At 46.0% G+C, this 27,404-nt stretch overlaps 2 protein-coding genes across 6 annotated transcripts; one reads left to right on the top strand and one right to left on the bottom strand.

Moving 5' to 3' along the window:
• On the bottom strand, positions 1 to 24,175 carry Ppil6 (peptidylprolyl isomerase like 6). Of its 4 annotated transcripts, none has more exons than XM_041653817.1 (8): positions 23,894 to 24,175; positions 20,689 to 20,784; positions 17,576 to 17,764; positions 12,311 to 12,373; positions 12,061 to 12,208; positions 7,574 to 7,630; positions 3,490 to 3,625; positions 1 to 449 (listed from the first exon to the last, which is right to left on the bottom strand). In XM_041653817.1, exons 1-8 carry the CDS (start codon positions 24,044 to 24,046, stop codon positions 338 to 340), a joined length of 954 nt encoding a protein of 317 aa, XP_041509751.1. In that variant the 5' UTR covers positions 24,047 to 24,175; the 3' UTR covers positions 1 to 337. The 4 variants fall into 4 exon arrangements, with proteins under 4 accessions (XP_041509751.1, XP_041509752.1, XP_041509755.1 ...); XM_041653818.1 differs by having other exon boundaries at positions 12,061 to 12,166; XM_041653821.1 differs by lacking the exon at positions 17,576 to 17,764.
• Positions 24,167 to 27,293, top strand: Smpd2 (sphingomyelin phosphodiesterase 2). Of its 2 annotated transcripts, none has more exons than XM_041653816.1 (10): positions 24,167 to 24,523; positions 24,989 to 25,013; positions 25,121 to 25,197; positions 25,459 to 25,552; positions 25,662 to 25,751; positions 25,986 to 26,068; positions 26,170 to 26,302; positions 26,384 to 26,488; positions 26,659 to 26,812; positions 26,900 to 27,293. In XM_041653816.1, exons 1-10 carry the CDS (start codon positions 24,474 to 24,476, stop codon positions 27,274 to 27,276), a joined length of 1,188 nt encoding a protein of 395 aa, XP_041509750.1. In that variant the 5' UTR covers positions 24,167 to 24,473; the 3' UTR covers positions 27,277 to 27,293. The 2 variants fall into 2 exon arrangements, with proteins under 2 accessions (XP_041509750.1, XP_041509749.1); XM_041653815.1 differs by having other exon boundaries at positions 24,917 to 25,013.
• Positions 27,294 to 27,404: the final 111 nt, after the last annotated feature.

Below are 27,404 nucleotides of genomic sequence, written 5' to 3'. Positions count from 1 at the left end.
ACAGCCCAGCAGTTCTCTCGGCTCCTAGCCTATCTGTATTTAAGACATGATGAAGGGGAGGGAACAAGATCACTGGCATTCCAGTGACCCACTAGCCACAGACTCTCAAACGGCCTTTCCAGTTGCAAAGGGGCCTGGGAAATTGAGTATTTTGTTTCAATAGTCTCTCTGTGGTGAAGGCAGGAGAGGAAAGGGGAATGACTGTTAGACGAACCAACCTATTGTGTCTGCTGCAGTCTTGGAATCAAGGTTATCAAGCACCATTTAATTAAATACAGAAAGAGCTGATCAAAAGCACAGTAATAAATCATGGCAGAAACTCTGACTGATGTGAAAATCAGGTATAAAGAATTCCACTGTCTGCAATACTGCAGAGAAGCGTTGGTCTCTCATTCTCTGTTGGGACTAATTCCAGTTGTCTAAGAACTTCAGTTCCTTCGATTAGTTGCCTGCACAGGAGGGAATAACATATGATCAGCCTTGCATTTCCATGTTTAGCGTACATTCACAAATGGAGTCCTCCCCAACACTGTGAAAGCTAATACAAATTAACTGCAATTGTAACTATCCGAACTGGCTCTCCGAGTGCCCACTTTGCTGCCTGTATGCCCAGCACCACTCTTCGGGCGGTAGTCCCTCAGGCCTTGAAGCTGCTTGCTGCTGCAGCTTTTAGCCAGCATCTCTGCATCTTCCTGAGTGGGCTCTATCCTTTTTTATTCTTTTCCAGCTTACTCGTGGCTTCTACAGAAATGTTGCCCAATAAGCTGCTCAAGTAGCTTACAATTAAAAGCTCTCCTGTAGTTCCTCATCGTCTTTGGAAGAAGTCCATACCCTGAAGCATTCATGGCACCTCTGGCCCAGTGGTCCTTGTCCCTCCCCTTTCTCCAGCCTGTCTCTCTTCTCCCTTGGGCTTCGCACGCTTGCTTGGCCAGCTGAGCTGTAGATATGCTTCTCTCTTGTTCCTTAGGGCACTGGAAGAGTGCCTTATGCTTTCAAAACTGATTTGATTAATCGTAATTTTCCCCTTCCTCTATCTGGCTAACTTCTACTTCACTTTAGCTACCTGGTTCACATTCTCACAAAGCCTCCCACAGTTCCTTCCCACCTTAAGACCCCCTGAAAATGAAATTCTCCTCCCACCATCCCCAGGGCACACTCCCTCAAACTTCTTCCATGTGTATGCATGGATGGCAATCTTACAAGGTTGCATTTTAATATATATTTATTTTTATTTTATGTGCACATTTGTCTGGGTGAAGATGGTAGATCACCTGAAACTGGAGTTACAGACAGTTGTAAGCTGCAATGTGACTGCTGGGAATTGAACCTGGGTCCTCTGGAAGAATAGCCAGTGCTCTCAACCACCAAGCCATGTCTCCAGTCCAAAGACCTGTTTGTTTGTTTGTTTGTTTGTTTGTTTGTTTTTTGAAACAGAGTTTCTGTGTAGCTCTGCTCTTGCTGCCCTGAAACTTGATCTGTAGACCAGGCTGGCCTCAAACTCAGAGATCTGCCTGTCTCTGCCTCCAGAGTGCTGGGATTAAAGGCGAGTGCCACCACCGCCCGGCACAAGCTTGCATTTTTATATTCTTTCCCCATGAGGGACACTGAGAAAGGCCATGCTGTGGACTGCTGCAGTCTCTGCTGATAAGCATTTCTAGCAGCTTCTACTTTAGAACTTAGAAAGAGGAGCCTTCAGGTAGACAGGAGACTTCTGTGTCTCCAGGCCTTGCTGACCACGCTTGGACTTGTGGAAGCAGAAATGCCCAGAAGATCCCTGGGCAGCGGCAGCTTCACCTGGCCAGGAAGCTCTATTTCATCCGCCGTAACTGGACTGGTTGTCTGTTTTGCTGTTATCTCTCTCCAGCTCCCTAAACATTCTGTTTAGATATTCCAACCTGACTGAAACTGGAGTAGGAGAGTTCAGGGTTGGGCTGAGACTACGCCTGAGCTGAAACAATAAAAGGGATACACTGCCTCCCTGCGGCCAGAGTGGTGACGACAGCGAAAAGACTTCCCCAGGAACAGCCCTGAAATCATTCAGTTTGCTCTTCCTTGAGGAACTGGGGAGAGGGGTCATCTCAGTCCCACTTCCAGCCTTCCCAGTAACCACCTGCAGTCTTTGCTTTATATATCTCTCTGTTTTTGATGGGGTCCTTTGTTTGTTTTTATCTGCCTTTTTTGGTGGGATCTAACGTCCCTGAAGAGCAAGCCTGTATCCTGCCACCCTCTCTCCACTCTAAACATCAGCAATGACAGATGGCAGATGCCCAGTAAAATTATATTGAATGAATCAAGAAAAGCAAAGATGATGGCTGGAAACAGTGCAGGGCAGGAGAGGGAGCGGTGCGGAAGGCTGACTGACTGTGTGTGTGTGTGTGTGTGTCTGCAGGAGGTGGTGGTGGCGCACTGAGGATTCGCTGTAGCCACGTTTGTGTCTGAGAAAGGAGACTTTAATAATTCATAAGGCATTGGTAGGAGGGGTAGAGACTGTCAGCAAGGTGGCAGAGGATATTCAGATGATCCGAGAAGAGCTGGAGTTATCTAAAATAATACAAGAATGCATTTTCAGCTCACGCCTTGAATTCTTGAACTGGGGTGGCAGAGGCAGGAGGATCTCTGAGTTTGAGGCCAGCCTAGTCTGCAGAGTGAGTTCCAGGACAGCCAGGGCTACATAGTGAGACCCTGTAAAACACACAGAGACATACACACACACACACACACACACACACACACACACGAGAGAGAGAGAGAGAGAGAGAGAGAGAGAATTAATTTTCACAAACAAAAAAATTTACAGACAAAAAAACTCAGATTACTTTATAACTTGGAGGAAAACTGAAAGCAACTCATTAAGTTCTAAACCTATGAATGAAAAGTCATCTCATTAAGGCTGCTGAGGCCATAGAGAATCTACAGAAGTGAGATGGCATAAACTTCTCACTTCTGCATGGAACTATATCTAGATTATTAAGCACTGTAGTATGAGTAGTCATAAGGATTGATATTGATCTGGAGACTGAAGATCACAGGTAAGTGGGTAGGTAGGTACATATAGACATACTGAGTGATAGACAGATAGGAACATTACCATAGCTGTGTTTAATTTCTTTATAAAAATTTATTATTATTATTATTATGATGATGATGATGATGATGTGATGTATGTGTGTGGTGTGCATGCCATAGCACATGTGTTGAAGTCAGAGGACAATTCTTATGGAGTTGGGTCTCCTTCCACCTTTATGTGGGTTCCAGGAATTGAACTCATAATCATCAGAACTGTGCGACAAGCACCTTTACCCTATGAGTAATCTTGCCAGTCCTAACTTCCTTTTTTTATGGATAACAAATCTGTTATAACTATTTATTGCTAGATGCGTCTATTATTTTGTGTTGTCAGTTCTATTTTTGGCTAACCAGACTATGTACAATCATCATGCAACACGTTATATGTGTGAAGCCTGTGCAGGAAAACCATCATGTACATACCCGAAAGCCACGTATTTTCTATCCAGATAGGGAGCTGCTTGCAGTGTGACGTAGAATTGTGAGCCATTGGTATGATGACCTCTATTGACCATTCCAAGAACTCCTCTTTTATTATGAGGAATTGAAAAGTTTTCATCTAGGAAAGAATAATGGTAGGTCACTGAAGCGTCATTTCCAACAGTTGCGACCTTTAAAGAGCAAGGGAACTTGGTAAGAGGTTTACTGCTGGTGTACTGCAAACTGTAGACATTTCCATTAGTTTTGATTACTTTCAAATATTTAAACAAACTTTTTTAAAGTTGTAAAATCTTACTGGAATTGTTGAGCATTTAGCTCATTTGTCTTTATTGTAGCTAGAAACACGCATCCTTGGGATATGCATTGCTTCCAGTGAAGGACAGCAGGCTTCCATGTGCTACCTGCAGTGGACCCTCATCCATTCAACCAGTGTGAACATGATGAACACCGTTCTCACACCTGCGTGGGTCTGGCCCTCCTCCCAGCATCTTACATAGACATTGAATGTGGAGTCACCGTTTCTACAGGTTACGGGTGCTTCCTGTCCTGTGTGTGAGCAAGACTCTGTCACCTTAACTGGCTCAGCTGTGCTCCTCAACATTGATGATGAAGATAGTAGTCTGTTCTTATTCTCATTCATATTCAAATACGTTTTCATCTCTAGTGAGGAAAAGGATAGTTTTGGGGGTGGTGTAAATGCAAGTGTGTAAGGTTATACACCTTATGTGTAAGGAAGAACACAGTACTGATGACGAGGCCACCATTTTCGGAAGTATCACCCCCAGATGTGTTTCTGTGACAATGAATCTTGGTTGCCAACTTGAAAGGATTTTGAATCATCTTGGAGAAACAGCTGGTGGTGTGTCCATGAGATTTCCAGAAAGGTCTAACTGAAAAGGGAACAGTCACCCTGACTGTGGCTGCACCATCCAGTGACTGGGGGCCCAGGCTGAGGAAAAGGAAGACATGAGCTGAGCATCAGCATTCATCTCTCTCTGCTTCCTGAGCAGATGAGATCTGTTGCATCAAACTCCTGCCACCATGCCTTCCCCGCCATGACTGCACCTTCACACTGTGAGCCGAAACAAGCCTCCCACTGCCCTACATTGCTTTCGTGGGTGTTTTGTCACAGAAACAGCCTCCAAGTTCAAATGCTCTAGGACAGGTGGTGGGTGGTAAAGTCAATGAGGGTACTCACTGACTATGAGGTTCTGGCTCGGGAATTTAGCTCAGAGGCAAAGCACCTACCTAGCATGTGTGAGCATTGGGTTCCATGCTAGCATAGTTAGTTAATACACAGTCACCTACATAGCTGGGCGTCAGGCTAAGGAAAGAGGACTGCAATTTCAAGGCCTGCCCGACCTACAAAACTCTTCATGGACCCACCTCGACACACTCAGTCTTTTCAGGTAAAGTTCTATATTTATAATAGTAGTTATGTGAGATTGTGTGCAGAGGCCAGGGTTGATGGCAAGTGTCTTCATCAATTGCACCCCCACTTTATTTACAGAGATAGGGTCTCTCATTGACTCAGAGCTTACTGATTTGTGAATCTAGTTGTCCACCTTGCCCTATGATCCCTTGTCTCTGCCTCCCAAGGACTAAAATCAGAGAAAGGCTGCCAAGACATCATTGCAAAAGCCCCAATAAGGAGATTTCTTTGGAATATGTCACGCTGTGATGGCACTGACTGTAGATGGATGCACAGACTTTCCCACCCCTTGGTGCACTCTTTCATCAGAGGCCCAGAATTGTAGTAGGAGGCCACTTGTTTGTTCCCGGCTGCTCAGCCCCAAAATAGTCACATAGAAACTGTATTAATTTCTGTATTAATTAACTGCTTGGCCTATTAGCTTATTGGCTTCTCCCTGGCTCTACCTTCTTTCTCCCAGCATTCAGTTTAGTTCCCTCCCACACCCCAGCCCCTGCCTAGCTCTACTTTGCCCTATCACAGGCCAAGACAGCTTCTTTATTCATTGACCAATAAAAGCGACACATATACAGAAGGACCTCCCACATCACAGAGTCTCTGCTGTCTTTGTCTCTGTGATGTTAAGAGGGGCTGATGCAACAAGGGCCTCCACCCATGTTTCACTGCGGCCAGGAGAGTAGTTGCTCTCCTACAGTATTATTTCCTTTTCATTTATTAATTGGATGTTGTATATGTGTATATATGTATGTGGTATATACACACATGTGCAGGTGATATGTGCAGGTGCCAAAACCTGTGCACATGCTTGTATAGGACTGTGGAGGCTTGAATGAGAAATGCCCCCACAGACTCATATGTTTAGATGCTCAGTCATTGGTTGGTAGACTGTTGGGAGATTGGTTGGTGTTACCTTGTAGGAATAGGTGCGTTGCTGGGAGTAGGCTTTCAGGTTTCAAAAACCTGTGCCAGCCCCAGTGTTTCTCTGCCTTCTGCCTACAGCTCGCGATGTCACTCTCAGCTACTTCCCCACCATGGTCCCCAGCGTGATGATAATGGACTAACCCTCCAAAACTGTGGGAAAGCTCTTCTACAAGAGTTGCTATGGTCATGGTGTGTCTTCCCAGCGATAGGACAGTGACTAGGATCAGGGCAGAGGAAGATACCCGGTGTGCTGTTCCACCATTTCTCCCTTCACCTCTTCTGAGACAGGATCCCTTCGTGGACCTGGAGCTGGGCTGGTGGCCACAGCCCAGTACCCTCCCACTGGACACACACATGGTACAGGCACATGCAACCAGCCTTTCTGTGACACTAGAATCCAAACTCAGGTCTTCATGCTTGGGCAGTAGGTGCCTTACCCACTGAGCCATCTCTCTAACCTCTGGAATACTTTTATTAAAAAGGATGATCCATCCATCCATCCATCCATCCATCCATCTTGATATTTTTGAGACAGGATCTCGCTGTGTAGGTCTAGCTGTCCTGGAACTCACTATGTAGAACAGGCTGGCCTCCAACTCACAGTAACTTGCCTGTTTCAGCCTCCTGTGTTCTGGGATTAAAGGCAGGTGCCGTCACACCTACCTGAGCTATTTCTCTATCTACAGATTTATATATCTCATACAGAGAAGGCCAAATACATGCTCGATTAAATACCTCCATTTTCATGATAACAGTTTTTTAAAAAGATTTATTTTTATTTACATAGGTAGGGTGTATATGTGCATATGTATATAGGTGCCCATGTAGTCCAGAAGAGGGCACTGGATCCGTTGGAGCTGGAGCTGCCTGATGAGGGTGCTGGGAACCAAGCCCAGATCCTTGCTAAAAGCAGCATGCACTCTTAAACCCTGAGCCATCTCTTCAGCTCCAAGAGAATGAATTCCTTTTTCTATCATTTCTCCAAGGGTACCAGTTAGACTTTATTATAACACAGTATCATTATGAACTTGTGGGTTTAAAATATATGTTGGTTTCCAACCAACTGCAATTACTGTTTTTATATGAAGGTCAAATTACCACATCTTTGATCAGGGACAACCTTTCCAAACTGGTTCTGTTGGCATTTTGCCATGACTCTTGTAATCTTTAATAGCATTCCTGCTAGCTGGTAGAACAAGAGGAATTAACTAATACCTTGGAATTTATCCTAAAGAAATACACAAATAAATGTGTGTGTAAAGTTGCTGTGGACCAGCCCAAGCGGTTGGCTGCCTGAGATGTCTCATGTAGCCCAGTTGGCATCAAACTCGCTACATATCTGAGGATGGCTTTGAACTCCTGATGACCTTTGCTCTACCTCCTCGGTGCTGGGATTTCAAGCACGACCCACAATATGAGGTGATCTGGGAGATCCAACCCAGGGTTTCATGCATGCTAGGCAAGTTCACTCTGCCAACTGAATCACATCTGCAATCCCAGTGATTTTGTTCTGTTTTGCTTTGCTTTAGAATACCATGCAGTCTTTAATCAAGTAAGGACAAAGATCCACTTTTAAAAAAATCTGCAGTTTGAAGGATAACACCATTTTGAACTTTTATTTCTGGTAAATATGATCACAAATTGTCTCATTTGAATCCTTTTAAATTTGGATAATCAGCTGCTTTACGACAGCCAAACTTGAAAGATACCTACCTTCAAATATTGGCCCATAAATAGACTCTCCGTCATCTCCTCTTCCCTGTACTATATCTGAGAAATAACAACAACCAGATGAGAACAGCGATGGCAAAGGGAAGAAGGCGCCTTTAATCCTGACTGTTTCCATCTTACATCAGTCTAGAGTAAGCTGCCCAGCTGAAAACATTGCTACAATCACTTCACTGTATCATGCAATCATTTTTACTTTAGAAATTCACTCTGTTGTCATAACTCTGTGAGGCAACAAACAGGTTATAATGTAAAACCTTTGGGAAATGTTAAATTATCATTATGACCACAATATAAAGAAGATGCTCACACAAATCCGTTCCCTTCACAGGTCATTTCCTGTGTCAGCTTGAATGTAATTGGCACTATTAGGAGGTGTGGCTTTGCTGGAGGAAGTGTGTCACTATGGAGGTGGGCTTGGAGCCACACCCAATGTCTCAGACCACTTCCTGTTGCCTGTGGGATCAAGATGTAGCTCCTCCTCCACTCTCAGCTACCTCTCTAGCATCATGTCTGCCAGCATGCCGCCATGTCCTGCCATGATGATAATGGATTAAACCTCTGAAATTGCAAGCGACCCAATTAAATGTTTTCCTTTATAAGAGTTACCTCATTCATGGTGTCTCTTCACAGCAATAGGAACCCTATCTAAGATATTCCATACTTCATTTTTCAGAGGAGTGGGGAGAATAAACTGAGAAGATGAAATGGAAGAAGTTCTTATTGAACATGAAGAAAATGATGCTCCAGGTGCTGGGGAGGCAGCTCATATGGTAGAGTTTTGTGTGCGACCATGAAGACCTGAGTTTGATGCCCAGCATCCACATGAAAAGCTGGCAGGGTGGCACATGCTGGTGGTCCATGGATCCTGGAGCTCACTGTCTAGTCACCCTTCCCTAATTGGCAAGCTTGCACAGCATGTACAAGACCCTGAATTTGACAGCCTGCACTGTAAAAAACATCGTTAGCCATAATAATAACTTATTTAAACAATGTTTTGAAAAGGAAATTCCTTTTGATATAATAAGAGGGTTTTTATTTATTTGCTTTTGGTGTTTATAGGAACTGTATACTTTGGCTTTGGCAATGTTCCCACTATAAAGACTCCAGACACAAGTTCTTTTATATCCACCCACACCTGGGTAAACAGGCATGACTTCTGTGTCCCAGCCTCCCCATCAGTACACTCTACTTCCTTTAGCCCTCGGCTCCACCCTCTCCTCTGTACAGTGTTCAATAAATGCTGGCTGGAGGACTGAGCTGTCTTATTCGAGTGTAAGCAAGCTAGTAGTAAGGGTGTGCTTTAGAAAAAATCAGGAGCTGACCCAACGGGAAGCACACAGAGAAAAATTATTTGGAAAAGTGAATGGAGCATCATCATGCTATTCGTGTTGATGCAAAAGACAAAATAACCCCCTCAAAAAACAAAGTTCTCACCTCAAAGAGGTCAAAATACCTTATTGTGGATCCAAATTTGAATGAGCATGTCCCCAGGAAACACGGAGCTAGGCCATCCTAGGTTCCATGTTCCAATATAGAAGCAGTTTCAAGAAAATTTGTAGTAACAGAAAAAAAAAGAGTTACAAATCCAGGCATTTAAAAATACATTGGTGGACACATCAGAGAGGCAGTTACAGCAAGATGGGAGAATTTCTCCTCTAGGCCTCAGAGACTGTCTGTTGACTTTCTTAGCCTTGGGGTTGGTGGAAGCTGGTAGTCTACTAAATTAATAAATTTTGAAAGGTTCTAATTTGTTACATAGATGTGAGCAAGGAACCAGCTATCTAGGGGATTAAAGCTAGCCCAAGATAAAGTGTATTCTTGTATTACTTAGTTTTCTTGTCTCACTATTCTGAAATGAGATTCAATACCTGCACACTTTGCCATCTGGAAATCTTAGATATACAGAAAAGCAACTTCAACAGATACTGTGACCTACTTCTCCCAAGTCTTGTTCTGAGGAAACTGAGAAACAAAATGTAGCAACTGTAACTTAGTCCCTGAGAGTAACCATCACTAGGCAGCTGTTATCTTCAAATTTTTATTACTGTGACTGATTGAAGTCTCTCTCTCTCTCTCTCTCTCTCTCTCTCTCTCTCTTTCTCTCTCTCTCCCCCTTCTTCCCCCACTCCCTTCCTCCCATCACTGGCAGCATCTGTCTTCAAACTTTTTTTTTTTTTTGATTTTTCAAGACAGGGTTTCTCTGTAGCTTTGGAGCCCATCCTGGAACTAGCTCTTGTAGACCAGGCTGGCCTCAAACTCACAGAAATCCACCTGCCTCTGCATCCCGAGTACTGGGATTAAAGATATGTGTCACCACTGCCTGGCTTTTTATTACTTTGATTACATGCGCTCTTGTTGTCTCTAATATAGAAATGATAGGAAAAAGGTAGATTTTTGAACCTACTTTAATGCAAAAAGCAACCATTAATCTCAAAATATTTTACATTGGCATGGATTTTGATTTAGTGATACAAATTTAAAGTTAATTTTCTTACACTATATGAATGTTTCTAATCTTGTTTGGGGTACTATGTTTATGCAGCTCATTTAAATATGTAATGTATATTTAGGAATTGCATATTAATAGCCATTTAAAATAGTCAAACATATAGTCGGGTATGTTTTCAAAGTCATACACAGATATATTTAGATAGATAGATGGTCTTCAAACACTTCAAAGGCCTACAGAATATGACATTTAATATCTTTAATAACTTAAGGCTATTCGTGACAATGAGACATGTCTGTTCTTGACAGTACCAATTTACTTCAAAAGACGATGGTCATCAAAGAACCTCCATATGGAGTTTGTTTTCTTTATGGCAAAAGCTAGACATCTGGGCAGAGAAACTGTCCTTACCTCAATTGCTGACAGTAAACTGTCCAAACTGGACCAGCAGAATGCAAAAGAAAGTGACTGTCAAACATTGCCAAGACAAGGTCCTTCAAAATTCCCTGCTTCTCAGAAAAAGCCTGTCAGATATGCTAGGCCTTTAGGCCAAAGATAGATGTCCAACATTACAGAAGAACTTTGGTGTCTGTTCAGGAAGCAAGATGTCCCTATTGTTAGTTAGCAGTTCACCCTTCTGGGATCTTTGGCAGAGTTGAAGACTAGTCATAGTTAACATTTTCTTTAGTTATAATAAAACATAAATTAGTTATAAAACTTTAGACTCACAAAGATAAGATAAATAATAGGGAATTTTCTCTAAACTTGCCAAATACAAATGGACTGGATATTGTGATTGTAATTCTTACATAATAACTGTTCTGCTATACATAGTTTCACTATGTTAAATTTAAAGCCTTCCTTTTTAATTAGACAAAGGGGGAGAAATGCTGAGGAACAAACTTTTTTTTTGCTATAAATATGTATTACTCTCACTGGTTAATAAAAAAGCTGGCTGGCCAATAGCTGGACTAGGTAGAGGCTAGGTGGACAGCCGAACTGAGAGGACCCTGGAAAGAAGAAGGGCAGAGTCTCGGGAGAGGCACAGAAAGAAGAAAGATGAATGTGTCATGTTGAAAGAAGATACTGCCATGTGGCAGAGTGTATATAAGAAATACGGGTTAATTTAAAATATAAGAATTAACTAGTAACAAGTCTGTGCTATCATCTGAGCATTTATAAGTAATAATAAGTCTCAGTGGTTATTTGGGAATGGCTGCCAAGACACAGAGGAACTCCATCTACTCCCCCCACCCTCGTTGTTGCTGTTGTTTTTGGAGACAGGATCTCTCTACATAGTCCTGGCTATCCTAGAACTCACTCTGTAAACCAGGCTAGCCTTGAACTCACAGAGATCTGTCTGCTTTTGCCTCCTGGGCGCTGGGATTAAAGGCATGGCCCAGCCTGGTTCCATTTTCAAATTCCCATCATTAGCATGCTTCTTAAAATGTGGTCCTAGGTATTTTTATGTATTTAGTTGAACTTTTAAAAGTACTTTCTGATTTAAAAAAAAAAAAGTCATCTTACTCTATGGCATTTTTTAATTTGCCATGTTCCTGAAAAAAAAAACTTTTATTAGGGATTAAAAAATAATTATATGTTAATGAATCAATTGACCACATATAACTGTCTTTAAATTATACATCTGTTATTATCAATATCGAATTCTTGGGCTGGAGATGGCTCCATGAAGTGCTCCCCATGCAAGCATAAGTATATGAGTTGGGTTCCAGAACCTATGGAAAAGAAGCCAGATGAACTGCACGGTTCAGTACCCATGACTCAGCACCCAGGAGGCAGGTGGATCTTGGTGAGTTCCAGGCCAGCCTGGACTACACAGTGAGTTCCAGGACAGCCAGGGCTACACAGTGAGACCCTGTCTCGAAAAACCAACACACCAACAAAGAAATGGAGGATCTCTGTGAATGGGAGGTCGGCCCTAATTCTTTATAATTCATAAAGGTAAATGAATGGTGTTAATGCACTCTGCTTTGACGTCATATTAAAGTTTGCAGCTCACCTCCTCCTTGTATCCAACCATTCTGGACTACTCGATGAAAAATCGAATCTTTGTAATGAAGCTTTACGCCTCTCTCAGAAAACCCTGCCGTTCCTGTGCACAAGACCTGAAAATTTTTACATGTTTTGGGACATGTATCACAATATAGCTACAAAACAAAGATGAAAGGTTTCAAAGATTACTCAGTATTTTATCAATTATAGAGGCCTCAAAGTTTATTTGAAAAAAAAAAACATCAAAATTCTCTTACCTCAAAAATCAGTCTTCCAATTGGAGAAAGATCGATACAAATGTCCAAGAACACAAAATCATGCTATTGAAATTATCAAGAAAAAAAATAATGCAGGTCAGTGTTTTGTAAGCTTTAGAAATATTAAAAAAAAACAAAGCATTCTTTTCAGTGATAAGATTTAACTGCAATATGAACAGACAGATAAGAGCAAGTACAATCTTAACCACCATACCCATAGGTAACTGTAAAATTAATGACCTGCCTAGCTCTGCTCCGCCCCGCCCTGCTCTGCAATAGGCTCGAAGCAGTTCTTTATTCATTAAAGTAATCACAACACACAGGGGGAAACCCCACATCACAAGTCTAACATTTATAACATACCACACAATGGCTATAGACCTCTCCATAGCAAAGCTTTGAACAGAACTAACCTCATGCAGGACTGGGAACAAATGAGCTAGGAATTCAGACTCCAGGGCTCAGTGTGGACAGCCCCCTGGGGACAGAAACAGACTAGGGATTCTCCACTACTCTTCTGAGTAGGTCTGGGAAAAGATCCAAGGGAGTGTCGTGGAGGTGGCGACTGTGTGTCCTGGATTTTCAGAGCCAAGCCACACCCCTTCTCACTGGGAGAATATAGCTACTGTTCTCACTACAGTTCTGGCACCCATGGCCCCGGAAGAGAAGGGGGATGCGCTTCCCAGTTATCTTCGCTCACCCTCTCCTGTTCAGGTGTCCTCATGTGTCGTCACTGGGAGCACCTCTCAGTAGAGATGAAGGTTTTGGAGGCTTTGCATAGCCATATAAAAGGGCATCCAAAGTTGGGCATGGTGGTTCCCGTCTGAAATCTCAACACTTGTCTGAAGCTTAGGCAGGGGAATTGCTGTGAGTCCAAGGCTAGCCTAGGCAGGCTACTAAGACCTTGTTTCAAAACAATACAAAACAGAAAGGCATCCAAAATAAATACGCTAGTCCTTATCTCCTTAGCTCTTAGGGACCACGATACATGTAATGGGATATGTTTCAGACTTTGAACATGACTGACATACATGGAATACCAACTCAAAGCAGTGTGTTAATGTGCCTTCCTTCTTCCTCAAAAAATCCAGAAAACACATGATATTATAAGTGTATTATATTATGTCACTCCAAACTTTTTAAGTTTTTTGTTAAAAGATTGAACTAATACTTGTGCTGTCTAGCATCTGGCAAGGAAGTAGTACAAGCCTACGGAGCATAACTAAGGTTTTCTCTTCTTTTTCCAGACAGTGTCTCACTGTCCAACACAGGTTGGTCAGGAACTCATTACATAGCCATAGCCCAGGCTGACCTTGAACTCATGGGAATTATCCTGCCTCAGCCTCGTGAGGGCTGGGCTCACAGGCAATGATGCAGGATTTCTATGTGCCAGCTAGTTAATTTGTTTGGCCCTCTTAGCTTCTGTACTACAGGTTCTAAACTATAAGAGAGTGCTAAGGCTAAAAAACAGGAGGCATAATCTAATAAACCTCATAGGCTCAGGAGGGACAAGAGGCTATGTCAGAAATTATGGTTCACTGGGGAAATGACTTAGAGTCTATTTGGGTGTAATTAGCCTCCCTGTGCATCAATCGATTTTCTATTTATTTATTTAGTATACACAATATTTTGTCTGTGTGTATGCCTACAGGCCAGAAGAGGGCACCAGACCTCATTGCAGATGGTTGTGAGCCACCATGTGGTTGCTGGGAATTGAACTCAGAACCTTTGGAAGAGCAGGCAATGCTCTTAACCTCTGAGCCATCTCTCCAGCCCTCAATCGATTTTCTTTTACAGGGTGGCTTGGAGCAGATAGTTCTGGATGCGCATGGTGGAACACACTTCTAATCTCGGCTCAAGAGAGGCAGGGAGATCCCTAGTTTGTGGCTAGCCTGAGCTACATATAGTACCTACTTTATTTATTTTTTTAGATTTATTTATTTATTATGTTTACAACATTCTGCCTCCATGTATGCCTGCAGTTCTGAAGAGGGCACCAGATCTCATTACAGATGGTTGTGAGCCATCATGTGGTTGCAGGAACTGAAACTCAGAACCTCTAGAAGAGCAGCCAGTGCTCTTAACCTCTGAGCCATCTCTTCAGCTCTAAACTCTACTTTTAAAATAGCAACCAAAAGGCCTGGAGGGATGGCTCAGCCGTTAAAGGCTAGGCTCACAACCAAAAATATAAGAGTTCGGTTCCCAGCACCCACGGCTGTCCCTCCAGGTAGAAAAAAAAAATAGCAACCAAAAGTAAAAAACCAAAATAATTCTGAAAGTGTTCATGACAGATGAATGTGACACAAAGTACCATCTGATGGAGGAAGGTCATTGGTTAAGTAATAGAGAAACTGCTTGGCCTCATAGGTTAAAACATAGGTGGGAGGAGTAAACAGAACAGAATGCTGGGAGGAAGAGGAAGTGAGCTCAGAGGCCATGCTCCCCTCTCTCGGGCAGAAGCCATGAAGCAAGCTACCAGGTCAGACATGCTGAATCTTTCCCGGTAAGACTGATGCTACACAGATTATTAGAGATGGGTTGATCGGGATATGAGAATTAGCCTGTAAGGGCTAGAGTTAATGGGCCAAGCAGTGTTTAAAAGAATACAGTTTGTGTGTTGTTATTTCTGGTGTAAAGCTAGCCGTGCGGGAGCCGGGTGGGACGAAAAGCAGGCCCACAGCTCCTACTACAACCATCCAGTCACTTGGAGCCTAACACACAAGCATACACAAACATACATAAGCAGGGCACTTCAGCCTAGAAATAGACAAGATCCTTGGCTTCCATCAACATGAGAAATCCGCCCTGTAAAAACACGCAGTCTTTTCTCAGGACTCTAGACCCTCCGTTGCCAGTGCCACCGTTAATTCACGCTTCATTGTCCCTAGCACGTGTCACCACAGCGCTTTCCAGACACCTCGCCTGCCACCAGCTTGCTTTGGCATGGCTCCACCCACCGCACCCAAAAGCGAAATGGATTATGTTGTAGTCTGAAATGCTGTTGGACTGTCTTCCGTCTGGACAAAATCTCCATGTTTCAGCAGGGATAGTAAATCATCATCTTAGGATCTGCTGGATTTCCCCATCCTGCTTAACACCTGCCCATCCTTCCTATCTGGGCAACATCCCAGTGGATTTCTCTAGCATTGCTAGAACATGCAGGACCCAGATTCTCCCTCCTCCCACCCCGGACGGAAAGGTTGTGGACATGTGGCCTAGATTTTCTGGACAAGTACTCCTGGGACCTGGGGCTCAGGAAGTATTGTAAAGACACAGAAGATGTCAGGAAGCCACTTTCCATGACGACAGTGGCGGCATGAACCTAGGGCTAGCGGTTGCTGAACCTGGGGTGGACTGCCGGCCAAACATTCCTCTGGCATGGCTCTGCCCATTTCCCTGGGATGTGGCCTCCTTGTGCCTACCTGGTTTCTAACGCTTTCCTGTGAACTCGGTGAGTCAGCCCCATGGCAATACACATTTTTGTTAGTCAAGTAACTTCGGACCACTGGCACCAAGACTCATTTTCTGTCTCATTTTCTCAGCCTGATTGACTACTATTTCTGCCTTCCTTGTGGCCACTGACATTCCTGGGGAACACCGTGGACCTCCAGATTTCCTTTGGGAATTAACCACAAACAATAAATCCTCCTCTGTACCTCAGAGTTTCCAGCATTTTAAAAATGCATTGTTTGTTCAACCAAACACTCACTGGCTGCCTACTAGGCTTAGTGCCTGTTCAAGGCAGTGCTTAAATAAGGGTCATGAGACAAAGCCTCTGCGCAGCTCAGGTCCTAGTACCAGGTCATTCTGTGTAGCCCTGGCTGTCCCGGAACTCACTCTGTAGACCAGGCTGGCCTTGAACTCAGCAATCCACCCGCCTCTGCCTCCCAAGTGCTAGGATTAAAGGCATGTGCTACCACACCCGGTCTGTGGGAGAATTTTCTTAATTGCTAATTGATGCAGGAGGCCCAGCCCAATGTGGGCAGTGCCATCCTGGACAGGAGGGCCTGGACTGTATAAGAAAGTTCACTTCTTGCTGCCTGTGGACCAAGATGTAGAACTCTCAGCTCTTTTTCCAGCACCATGTCTGCCTGCACGCGGCCATATCCTGCCAGGATGATAAAGAACTAAACCTCTGACACTGTAAGCCACCCCTAATTAAATGTCTTCCTCTGTAAGAGTTCCTATAGTCATGGTGTCTCTTCACAGTGATAGAAACGCTAAGACAGTCCTCATCCTTTAGATCAGGTTACTCAGGGGTTGATGGTTAATCCCAGTTCATTCCTTTCAGACGTTCAGTCTCAATGCGGTAGTGCTCACTTAGGTGTTAGGAAATTTCAAAGTATTTCAGGGCCACGGCTGGAGGCTTGGCTCAGTGCTAACCACGCTTGCTGCTCTTCCAGAGGACACAAGTTCAGTTCCCGGCACCCACATCAAGGGGCTCGCAAATGCCTTTAACTTCAGCTCCAAGGGAACTGAACACCCTTCTAACCTCTGAGGGCGTCTGGACACATGTGGCACACAGGGCAGTGGAGGTAAAGCCCTCGTTTACCACACAAGTCTGATGGTCCAAGTTCAGTCCCCAGAACACACAACAGCGAAGGAGAGAAACAACTCCGCAGCCTGCTGTGGTACACGTGCCCTCCCCATTCATGATACCCACTAGTTCCTGCTTTGCTGGGAGACAGGGTCTTGCTATATCGTCCAGATTGGCCTTAGAATTAAGGGTACAAACAATCCTCCTGCCTCAGCCTCCTGAGAAGCTAAGACTACAGGTGCATATCAAACGGTGTTTATGTTCTAATAGGAGGAATGCATGCACGTACATCTTGAAAGGGGAGGAGATGGGCTGGAGAGATGGCTCAGAGGTTAGGAGCACTGGCTGTTCTTCCAGAGGTCCTGAGTTCAATTCCCAGAAACCACATGGTGGCTCACAACCATCTGTAATGAGATCTGGTACCCTTTCTGGCATGCAAGCATACACGCAAAACACTGTATACATAATAAGTAAATAAATAAATAAATAAAATATTTAAAAAAAAAGAAAGAAAGGGGAGGAGAAACACAGTCTGCTGTGACATACATCTGCTTACCTCATTGCGCAGCCAAACCCTGAACTATAATCCTTTGCAACTGCTTTTAAAATAAGGTCACTGGGGGCTTACATCTTAATCTCCTGGTGTATCTCCTTTGTGAGTACATCAACAATTAATGCTGAGTTAACACAAATGATGAAAAATTCTATTAAAAACCTGTGTAACTTGCCTTGGTGTCTTTTAAGAACTTGGTGGAATAATTCAAAGTTAGTGCTTCATACAGTGCGGAGGGTCGGACATCAACCACATCCCACACCTTCTGGGCCCACTTCTTCAGGTCAAATGCGTTACCCAGCAGTTGATCATTAACAAAGCACATCACATAGGAGGAATATACCCAGGTTTCACCCTTCAGTTCCTACAGGAAATAGGGGTGGGGCAGGGATAATGACAGAAAAACAAAACATTTGCTGAAACCACAAACGAGAGCTTGAGATGAACTCTACAGCCTGATTTGCCAACTACAGGATTAATGCTTTTAAAATACGTTGTTGTTTTTTTTTTAAAAAAAGAAAACATCTTTCAGAATTCTGCTGTGAAAAAAGAATTCAATGTGTTTGAAACTCTTAACATAATGAAGAATAGAGAATAAGTTAGAAAGCAGTCTTTAAACTATTACAGTCATAGGTAGGTGAAATTGGGTAATAATAATATCTACCTGGTGCACCTGTGTGTTCCGTTCATTCGTGAATTCCATGCAGTCTCTGTCTCCGTTTGTGAGGCACACTTTCCTGTGTGCATTCTTGGATGCGGGCCTGAGTAAGGTGTGCTTTTCAATGTAGAGAACTGAGGTGTATGTGCGTGCATGTGTGCAATAAAGCTATGAAACCCAAGCATGAGACAGTGATTGTTCTGGATAGAGAATTTCTTTAGGAGATGCCTCATGAGGGCCAACAGGAGTTTCTACATCTCATCAGAGACAAGAAAACTCACCTTCCCCCACACTTTAAGCCACTTAAGATGAACTATATTAGTGTTTTCATCAATGTAAGGCTGCCATTAGCTTCCTAGATCCCCAGCGTGGCCTGAACAACATGAAACCCAGAGAAGATATGGCCTATTATTTTCTGGCAAACCTTGAATGACTTGGAGCAGACATTTGCAAGTCTCAGTAGAATCTGACTTGTGCTGGGGGATTGGACCTGGTGGAGAATCTGCATTTCTAGTGGTAGCCAGTGAAATTCTGGTCCTGTAACCAGAATACTGAGCTTTGTGCTACCTGTTATCACAAGCCCCAGTGAGCTGGGGGACAGGAATGGAATCTTTACTGTGCTTCATTCAGACAACCACCTGGAAGACAGGGTCAGCTCCTCATATTCCTGCCGTTGTCATCTTCAGTTAGCGCGTCTTACAATGAAAAAGGCTGCCATTCCAAATTCAGTCCTGCTCCTCCTGTCAAGCCTGACTCTGAGGTTCTACATATCCCCTCCCACACTGATCCCTCGTTACTTATTGTCAGCCTTCATTGGGGAGATCTGGGTACTCTCTAGGCAGCATCTAGGATGAATTAACAGAGAAGCAGGTGGCAGTATGTATGTGCTGAGATGCATGTATACAGATTCTGCCCTGCAACGTGAAGTAAGGATGTGCCCTCTCAATATAGGACATAAAAATGCCCCCCGTCTGTCCCTCCTGCTCCCATCAGTCTGCTGGTCTCAAGACTGCACTGAAGAAATACTAGTTTGGGCAACAATTTGCCTTCCAGCTTGCCAGCGAGCTGTATTGCCCGCCCCTCTGAGGAGCTCTAATAGCCTCCGCCTTGCTTTCCGTGCCTTTCTCAAAACCTGCTTCCGGCTCTCGTTCTGGAGAGCGCACTTGTTCGTGCCCAGTGGTGAATCACTGATAAAGGCTGGGCAGTCCCTGGAGTGTTTAGATTTACTGGTGTTGTGTCTTGCAAGACCCAAACCTATAGCAAGACAGGAAAATGTAACTGTGGACACTTTGTTCTATGAGGTAGGGAATGCCAGAGAAGACATGTAAGATAGAAACATTATCTCTTGGTGCACATTAGGAGAGTTCCTGGCTTGCCTCAAGGTAGCAGCCTGGCTCTGATGCTTTCTAGAACTTTCTGTCACTACTTGCTAATGAAGCTGTCCTTTTTTCTTTTTCTTTTTCCTTTTCTTTCTTTTGAGTGAAGAGATAGGCCTTCCCATGGCTCCTGAAGCTGTGCCCATAGGGGAGCCTTACATTCTGTGGAAGTAGAAGGCAAGTTAAGTCTTATGAACCAACTTACTGGGACCAAATGTCCTAGGAAGCCCTGCACCCAACACAAGACATGGTTTACACTAAAAAGTTAAGCTGCGGGTGGGAAAGAGAAGAAAGGAGAGAGACCAAATAAAGCAACAGCGACGAACTAGAAAACCTCATTCGTGGGTTTTCACAGATGTCTCTAACTCCAGGCCCAGACTCATTGCCCTCTTTTGGCCTTCATGGGCACTAGGCATGCATATGGTTTACAGACAAAATACATACAGACAAAATATCCATGCACATATACATTATTAATTAATTAATAATTGAAAAATGGTCTTATGTTAGGGTTGGTCCACTGCCCCCAGTTTCCTTAAAATTGCTTTAGTTTAACATTGAAATTCCTGTATCCCAAGAAAAACAGGACCATTGGTTACCCCTAGCTGTAGCAGGAACTGAATGTCTCCCTCCCTTCCTACCCCGTATCCTAGAATAGTGTCCTCCATTCCTTAAGCACCATACATGAGTGTTTGCTATGACTTTGTCATATGACATATGGCCGAGTCAGGATGCCACCATAGCCTCCTTCTCACTCTAGACTCCAGGTAACACTACAAAATGTAAGCTATCTACCATGCCCCGACAGGGCAGCCCTGGGTTCGAGGAGAAATGTGGAGAACAAAGCTTCCGGTAGGGCGAGCTGCTCATAGGAGGGTAGCCACTGCCAGGAGACGTCCTCAGACAACAGCTCCAACCAACACACATCCACACTTTCCAGGTTAAGGGCCAGGCCACCATAAGCTGAGTGCCAGGGTGTTGTAGGAAGTGCAAGCAACACAGAAGAAAGAAGGGTGGCCATCAGGGCTAGCTGGCGTCTCCAGCAGTTTAAAACCCATCTCTCTCAAATACCAGCTACAAGATGTAAATATCTTATCGTTTAGGAAAGTCTAGGAAGATGAGTAAAATAATTAAGGAAAGTGCATAATAGAGAGAACAAATGATAGCAGGAGTTTGTCATTTTCCCCCAAACTGCACAAATACTTCACACAGAAGCGGACGTGTCAATATTGTCCATGCTGGCGTATCCCTTACCCTTTTTTTCTCCTGTAGATACTGATCCCAAGCAAACTCTTGAAGAGGAACTATCACGGGATCTTCAAATCTGGATGGGTAATTATGTTTCAGAGTCTAGGTTGCAAGATAGAATAGTTTAGGTTCTTATTTGTGTATTTACTCATTTATCTGGGGGTGGGGTGGGTCAGGGCGCACCAGCCGTACACGCACATGGAGGAACCAGGCAGGGTGCACCAGCCGTACACGCACATGGGGGAACCAGGCAGGGTGCACCAGCCGTACATGCACATGGGGGAACCAGGCAGGGCACACTAGCCGTACAAGCACATGGGGGAACCAGGCAGGGCGCACTAGCCGTACATGCACCTGGGGGAACCAGGCAGGGCGCACCAGCCGTACACGCACGTATTGGAGTAGGCAGCGCACACAGCCATGCATGAACATGCGGGGACCAGAGGTCTTCCCTTTCTCCTCTCTGGCTTATTTGTTAAACTTGGAGCTATTTCAGCCATGCTGGCTGGCTGGGGAGTTCCCGAGACCCACCGGCCTCTTCCTGCCAGTCTTAGGGCTACAGGAGTCATGGGCTGGGCTTGGTTTCACACGGGGCTCAGGGCTCTGAACTCAGGCCCACGTGCTTGCACAGCTGGCATTCTATTCCCTGTGCCATCGTCACAGCGCCTAGGTTTTCTCTTGAAAGTCAAAATCTTTTCTCTAGATTTTTATGGGCTCTTCAGACAGGACTTTTCCTCTAAATTAAATTGCTAAATTTCAGGTACTTGATTTGTAGCAAAGAAATTATAAATATTATTGTCTTAATTTATTGATGTAAGGAGAATGACCAGAAGGCCACTGTTGTGGTTACGCAACTCAGGAAAAGGAGAAGCAAATGCTCAGTAAGTGTCAGCTTCTAGATGAGCTTTAGTATTGAGTGTGCTTTAGCCAAACATGTTTCATGTGCATGAATCAGAGAAAATGACTCTTTAAAAAATACTTCTAAAAGGTGTGTGTGTATGTGCGCGCACTGGGGCTGGGTCAGGAGGCGGTCAATGTTCATGGGATTGGGGATGTTCCTGGAGACCAGAAAAGGTCCCTGGATTTCTTGGAGCTGGAGTTGTAAGTCGTAAACTGGCAGACGGGTGCTGGGAACCAAACCTCTGTCGCTAAGGGTGATGCTCAGAGGCCCTGCTGTGGCCTAGAAGAGCACAGGCAGGCACGTTCTATCGGGTGTGGCAGGGAAGCCTGGGTGAGAGTGTTTCATACTCTGGCAACAAACAAGAGAATTATTTCTCAGTTCTACAGCCTGCGTTTGGTCCGTTTCAGGCAATCCTACAGGATGACCACTGTTTCTAAGAGAAGAACTATCTAGAAAAAGTAATAAGATTAGTAGTTTTTATGTTTGCTCATAATAATAGCATTTGTTGTAGAGTGGACCACATCCAAATTAAAATATATGCTAATATTTATCCTTATTTTGTGCAAATCTAAATCTGTCTATGTGTCAGGCATCTGGGATTATTTATAAATACATTGGGATTATAATCAAATATCCTTGATTATGCTAGAACTAACTGAATTTACATTGATACATTTTCATATTTGAATACTGTCCCAAGAGGCAAAACCTTGGGGAAATTACATTATTAGAAAAGTAAAGACATTGTTTTCTTGAGTTGGTACCATCTATCTCAGATTGCGACTCCTGTAAGGTTTTGAAAGAACTGACAGCCAAGAATAATTTCCACATCTTTTAATGATCGAAAGACAATCAAAAGATGAATCATATTTTGCATTACATCAAAATCATATGTAAGTCCAACACAACATCTACAATAAAATTTCACTGGAAGACTACTCACAATTCACTTACATCCTGCGGCTGCCGCTCTGCTTTGTTGTGTACCCCAGGCTGACCCTCAGCTCTCTATCTCCCTGTCTCGGCCTCCTGAGTGCCAGGAGGATGGGCCTCTTACCATCCCTAGGCACACTGCTTTCACAGGGTAAGCCTGAGACTGTGTCCCACAACACCTAACATCTTTACTAATTGGACTTCCTGCAGTGTGGAACAAATATAATTCACCCTAAGAGAAGCAACTAAGAAAGAAAAGTATCCCTTGAACCTCTTTAGCAATAAAACAACCCTGGTTCAAAACAACAATAAAAACGAAACAAACCGAACCAAGAAACCTTTATTCTCCCTCCTACACATCCCAAACAGTGGGTGTTGGGGCAAGCAAGAGGCAGTTTCTGAAGGTGAATTCTACTTGGCTGCCCTTGCAACCATCTGGGCAATCTGGAAAGACAAGCACAAATGGTAGGTGGCAGGGCAGAGCGGTGCCTGTGGGTAGGTGCGGGGCAAAACGGTACGTGTGGATAGGTCACGGGGCCAGTACGGTGTGTGTGGGTAGGTCGCGGGGCAGAGTGGTGTGTGTGGGTAGGTCGCGGAGCAGTGCGGTGCCTTTGGGTAAGTGCGGGGCAGAATGGAGCCTGGGGATAGGTCGCGGGGCAGAGCGGAGTGTGTGGGTAGGTCACGGAGTAGAGCGATGCGTGTGGGTAAGTCGCGGGGCAGAGCTGTGCGTGTGGATAGGTCATGGGGCCAGTGCGGTGTGTGGGGCTAGGTCGCGGGGCAGTGCGGTGAGTGTGGGTAGGTCGCGGGGCAGAGCGGTGCCTGTGGGTGGGTAGGTCATGGGGCCGAGTGATGCGTGTTTCACCATCGTTCTCCCACGTTTCTCCTGCTTTCAGGTGGCAGATGTGCTGCAGCGTGACTGACCAGGCTAGATTTGTTTGTTTTTCTTCAAGTGTTTTATGTCACTCTAGGAGTTTTAAAAGACATATGGATTCTTCAAAGCACTTCTGGGCCATCTTAAGAATCCGAGAAGTATCTGTCTCTGTTAGAATGCAGAAACACCTATATAAATTATAAAGAAAAAGAACCTTCCAGAATGAAATCACCCCAAATCACAAGGAGTTTTTTTTTAAGTCAGCTAGTTATGCGGTAATACTTTTCTGTAACCTTGAATTTTGTAAATCCGTAATTCAGTCAGAACTTCACGTGGACTAGCATCTCGATGCATAGCTGCGCGGAAATTACCATTTTCCCCGTGAGGTTCTCTCCGCGCGCGACCTGCCTTTGTCCCCGACACACCCACACACTCACCCACCCTGATGATAGAAGCGGACCCGCCAGCGCTGGCGGAACCGAGGCAGGGGGCTGCGGTGCTCATACCTCAGCGATGGTCTTTGACATCTGAAAGCTGGAGCTTTTGAAGAGCCCCACCACCTTCACCTGCAGCGGCGACTCCGGCAGCACCGGAGTGCGACAAGCTGAGGGCTTCGGCCGGCACGGCTGCGGCTGCGGCTGCTGCTGCGGAGTGGCCATGGCCGCGCTAGCCCGCAGCCGGGAGCACAAACACTGCGAGTCGCCACGGCAACCGCGTGGCTCCGCCCCCAACGCCCGCAAGGGGCGGGCCTGAGCGGCTGGCGTAGGCGGGGCCTCGCATCAACTTTGAGCCTGTTGCTGGGGCCAGGGCCGAGCCAGGAACCCGTAGGCCGCGGTGCCGGGAACCCGCCGAGGGCCCGAACTGCTTGGAGCGGTCCCCACGGGACCCTCCCGGGACTGCCGGCAGTCTCGCGCAGCCCGCCCGGAATTTGCTTTCGACCTCCTTTCCGGGTTGGCGGACGGCCTGTTGTCTCAGTAACGCGGGAGTCGCCCCCAGCTCGCGTTCGAGGGACTGTGCAGCACGGGACAGGGCCGGCCACCTGTGCGCTCCGTCAGCCTAGCCGCCGGTGGCCCGAAGCACCCAGCCATGAAGCCCAACTTCTCTCTCCGGCTGAGGGTTTTTAACCTCAACTGCTGGTAAGTGCGCCCAGGCGAGGGCTATGGCCTCGGGGCCACCTTCCTGTCCTTACACTCAAATGCTTAGGAAAGAAACAGGCCTTCTTCAGCCTTGACCCTGTCTTTCTCGAACTAAAGTCCACATCACCTAGAGCCTCTTGGGTGGTGGCAGCAATCATCTCCCCGAGCCTGGCCCTTCTCTCTCTCTTTTTAAAGAAAATTCATTTATTTTTATTTGATGTGCATTGGTATTTTGCGTGCATGTATGTCTGTGGTACTAGAGTTACAGACAGTTGTGAACTGTCATGTTGGTACCGGGAATTGGAATTGAATCCATGTACCTTGGAAGAGCAGTCAGTGTGCTCTTAACCGCTGAACCGTCTCTCCGGACTCCTGGCTCCTCTCCTTTTTTAGGGACATCCCCTACTTGAGCAAGCATAGGGCCGACCGCATGAAGCGCTTGGCTGACTTTCTGAACTTGGAAAGCTTCGACCTGGCTCTGTTGCAGGAGGTGAGGTTGAAGGGAAGGCCAGGCTGGGAGAAGGGCAGCAGGGGGCGCTGGGGGCCTCTTTCGCTCTGGGATGAAGTCCAAGCAAGCATCTTCACCTTTGTCCTCAGGTGTGGAGTGAGCAGGACTTCCAGTACCTAAGGCGAAAGCTATCACTCACCTACCCAGATGCACACTACTTCAGAAGGTGAACCACTGTCTGTGGCTGGGGCCTGTTAGACCACGAAGCTCTTGGCTCTCCCATATTCTTGCTTGCACCCTTCACCCTCTTCCTCTTGGGCTGTCCCCCGCATCCTCTTGCTAGGGCTGCTGTCCTAAGCTTTGCTCTGGGGCTGATCTTAGCAGAAGAGAGAAAAGTTGCTGATCAGAGCTGGGAGACAAGGGGCGGAAGAGGGCTGGGTATCTCCCTCCTTGTTTTTCCAGTTGCTGAGCAAGACTTGCTTTTCAGCGGGCTCATCGGCAGCGGCCTCTGTGTGTTCTCCAGACACCCGATCCAGGAAATTCTCCAGCATGTCTACACTCTCAATGGCTACCCCTACATGGTGAGGGTCTCCCCACTATCCCCAATAACACAAGCTAGGTGCTGCCCTCCCAGGGCCTTAGGCAGAAGGAAGGTGGGCAGTGCTGAGTGTCTCTGTCTTTGGCCTGCAGGTCTGTCATGGAGACTGGTTCTGCGGGAAGGCTGTGGGGCTGCTGGTGCTCCATCTGAACGGAATGGTGCTCAATGCCTACGTGACCCACGTGAGTGAAGCCGGCCAGGTGTAGGTGTAGGTTCTGGGCCAGGCAGCCCCGTGCTGTGGTGGCGAAGAGATGCCACTAGCTCTGTTGCCTGGGGTGAGGCAGGGCATCAGAGGGTGGCAGCAGGGCAAGGGTCACTCGTTCTGTGTTCAACTCTGCCCAATGACAGATTCAGGGCTGATCTAGACAACCTCCAGGGCCTTACACTTATCTGTAATCTCACCTCTTCCACTTTAGCTCCACGCTGAGTACTGTCGGCAGAAAGACATCTACCTAGCGCACCGGGTGGCCCAAGCTTGGGAACTGGCCCAGTTCATCCAGTGTGTGAGCCTGGGCTTGATGGGGGCAGTGCGGTGGGGACTTGGGTTGAAGGGTGGCAGAGTAATGCTCTCCTCCTCATGGCTCTGCTCCCCTCCCATAGCCACACCTCCAAGAGTGCAGATGTGGTTCTCTTGTGTGGGGACCTCAACATGCACCCCAAAGACCTGGGCTGCTGCCTGCTGAAGGAGTGGACAGGGCTTCGTGATGCCTATGTAGAGACTCAGGACTTTAAGGTGAGAGGCCCTGTCTGATTGTTTCCACCACGCTTGTTTCAATCTCCTGCCTCACAACATCCTACCCACCTGTTTGCCTAGGGCTCTGAAGCCGGCTGTACCATGGTACCCACAAACTGCTATGTCAGCCAGCAGGACCTGGGACCATTTCCACTTGGCATCCGCATTGACTATGTGCTTTACAAGGTCAGGCCCTTACCCCCAGCATGCTTTGCTCTGTTCTCCTCCTCGGTCGCCAGCCCATGATGCACTGTATTTCAGCTGATGGAGTCTTGGGCCACCAATGGCTGGGGAAGGGTTTCTGGTACCTGGTTCTCTGGAGAGCTTACGCTTCTCTCTGTCCTTGCTCTTCCTAGGCAGTCTCTGGGTGTTACATCTACTGTAAGACTCTGAAAACCACTACAGGCTGTGACCCCAACAGTAGCACTCCCCTCTCTGATCATGAGGCCCTCATGGCCACTTTGTATGTGAAGCACAGCCCCCCTCAGGAAGACCCCTATCCTACCCAGGGTGAGTCAGCTTTCTCCTTGCCCCCTTTATCTCAAGGCAACTCCAGCCTCCATTCTGACCCTGCCCTACTGTTCTTCCTTGTGCTAGGAGCCCCTGAAAGTTCAGCACTGACCAGTGTGCTAAGGGACGTGTGGACAGAGCTGGAGCTAGGAGTTAAACAGGCTCACTGGTGGGCGGAACTTGCTGGCTATGTGACTGCCTGTGGGCTATTCCTCTTGTCATTGCTGTGTATCCTGGCTCTAGGAGAAGGGGCCAGGGAAGTGGCCATACTGCTCTGGACACCCAGTGTGGGGCTGGTGCTGGTAGCAGGCACAGTCTACATCTTCCACATGCAGGAGGTCAAAGGCTTGTGCCGGGTCCAGGCTGAGCTCCATCATGTTCTGAGAAGGGAAAGAGAGACCCAGGACAATGGCTCAGAGCCTCACCTAGCCCCACTGCTGGCAGCAGGAGGCGGACAGAGCTGAAGAACAATAAAGCTTGACACACCCTCGTGGTTCTGCTTTGTTCCTTGTGGAGGCAGTGACAGGAACTGAGGGTCAGCGGGCTTGTCACCATGTGGATGCCAGGGCATTGGCTCATACCTGCCTTCCTA

Source organism: Microtus oregoni, unplaced genomic scaffold (assembly GCF_018167655.1).
Source record: "Microtus oregoni isolate MIOR12 unplaced genomic scaffold, Mior012 000006F_ref0000085, whole genome shotgun sequence".
In the NCBI taxonomy this organism is placed as follows: domain Eukaryota; kingdom Metazoa; phylum Chordata; class Mammalia; order Rodentia; family Cricetidae; genus Microtus; species Microtus oregoni.
Note: the sequence above shows the minus strand (reverse complement) of the source record. Positions and strands in the feature narration are given on the sequence as shown.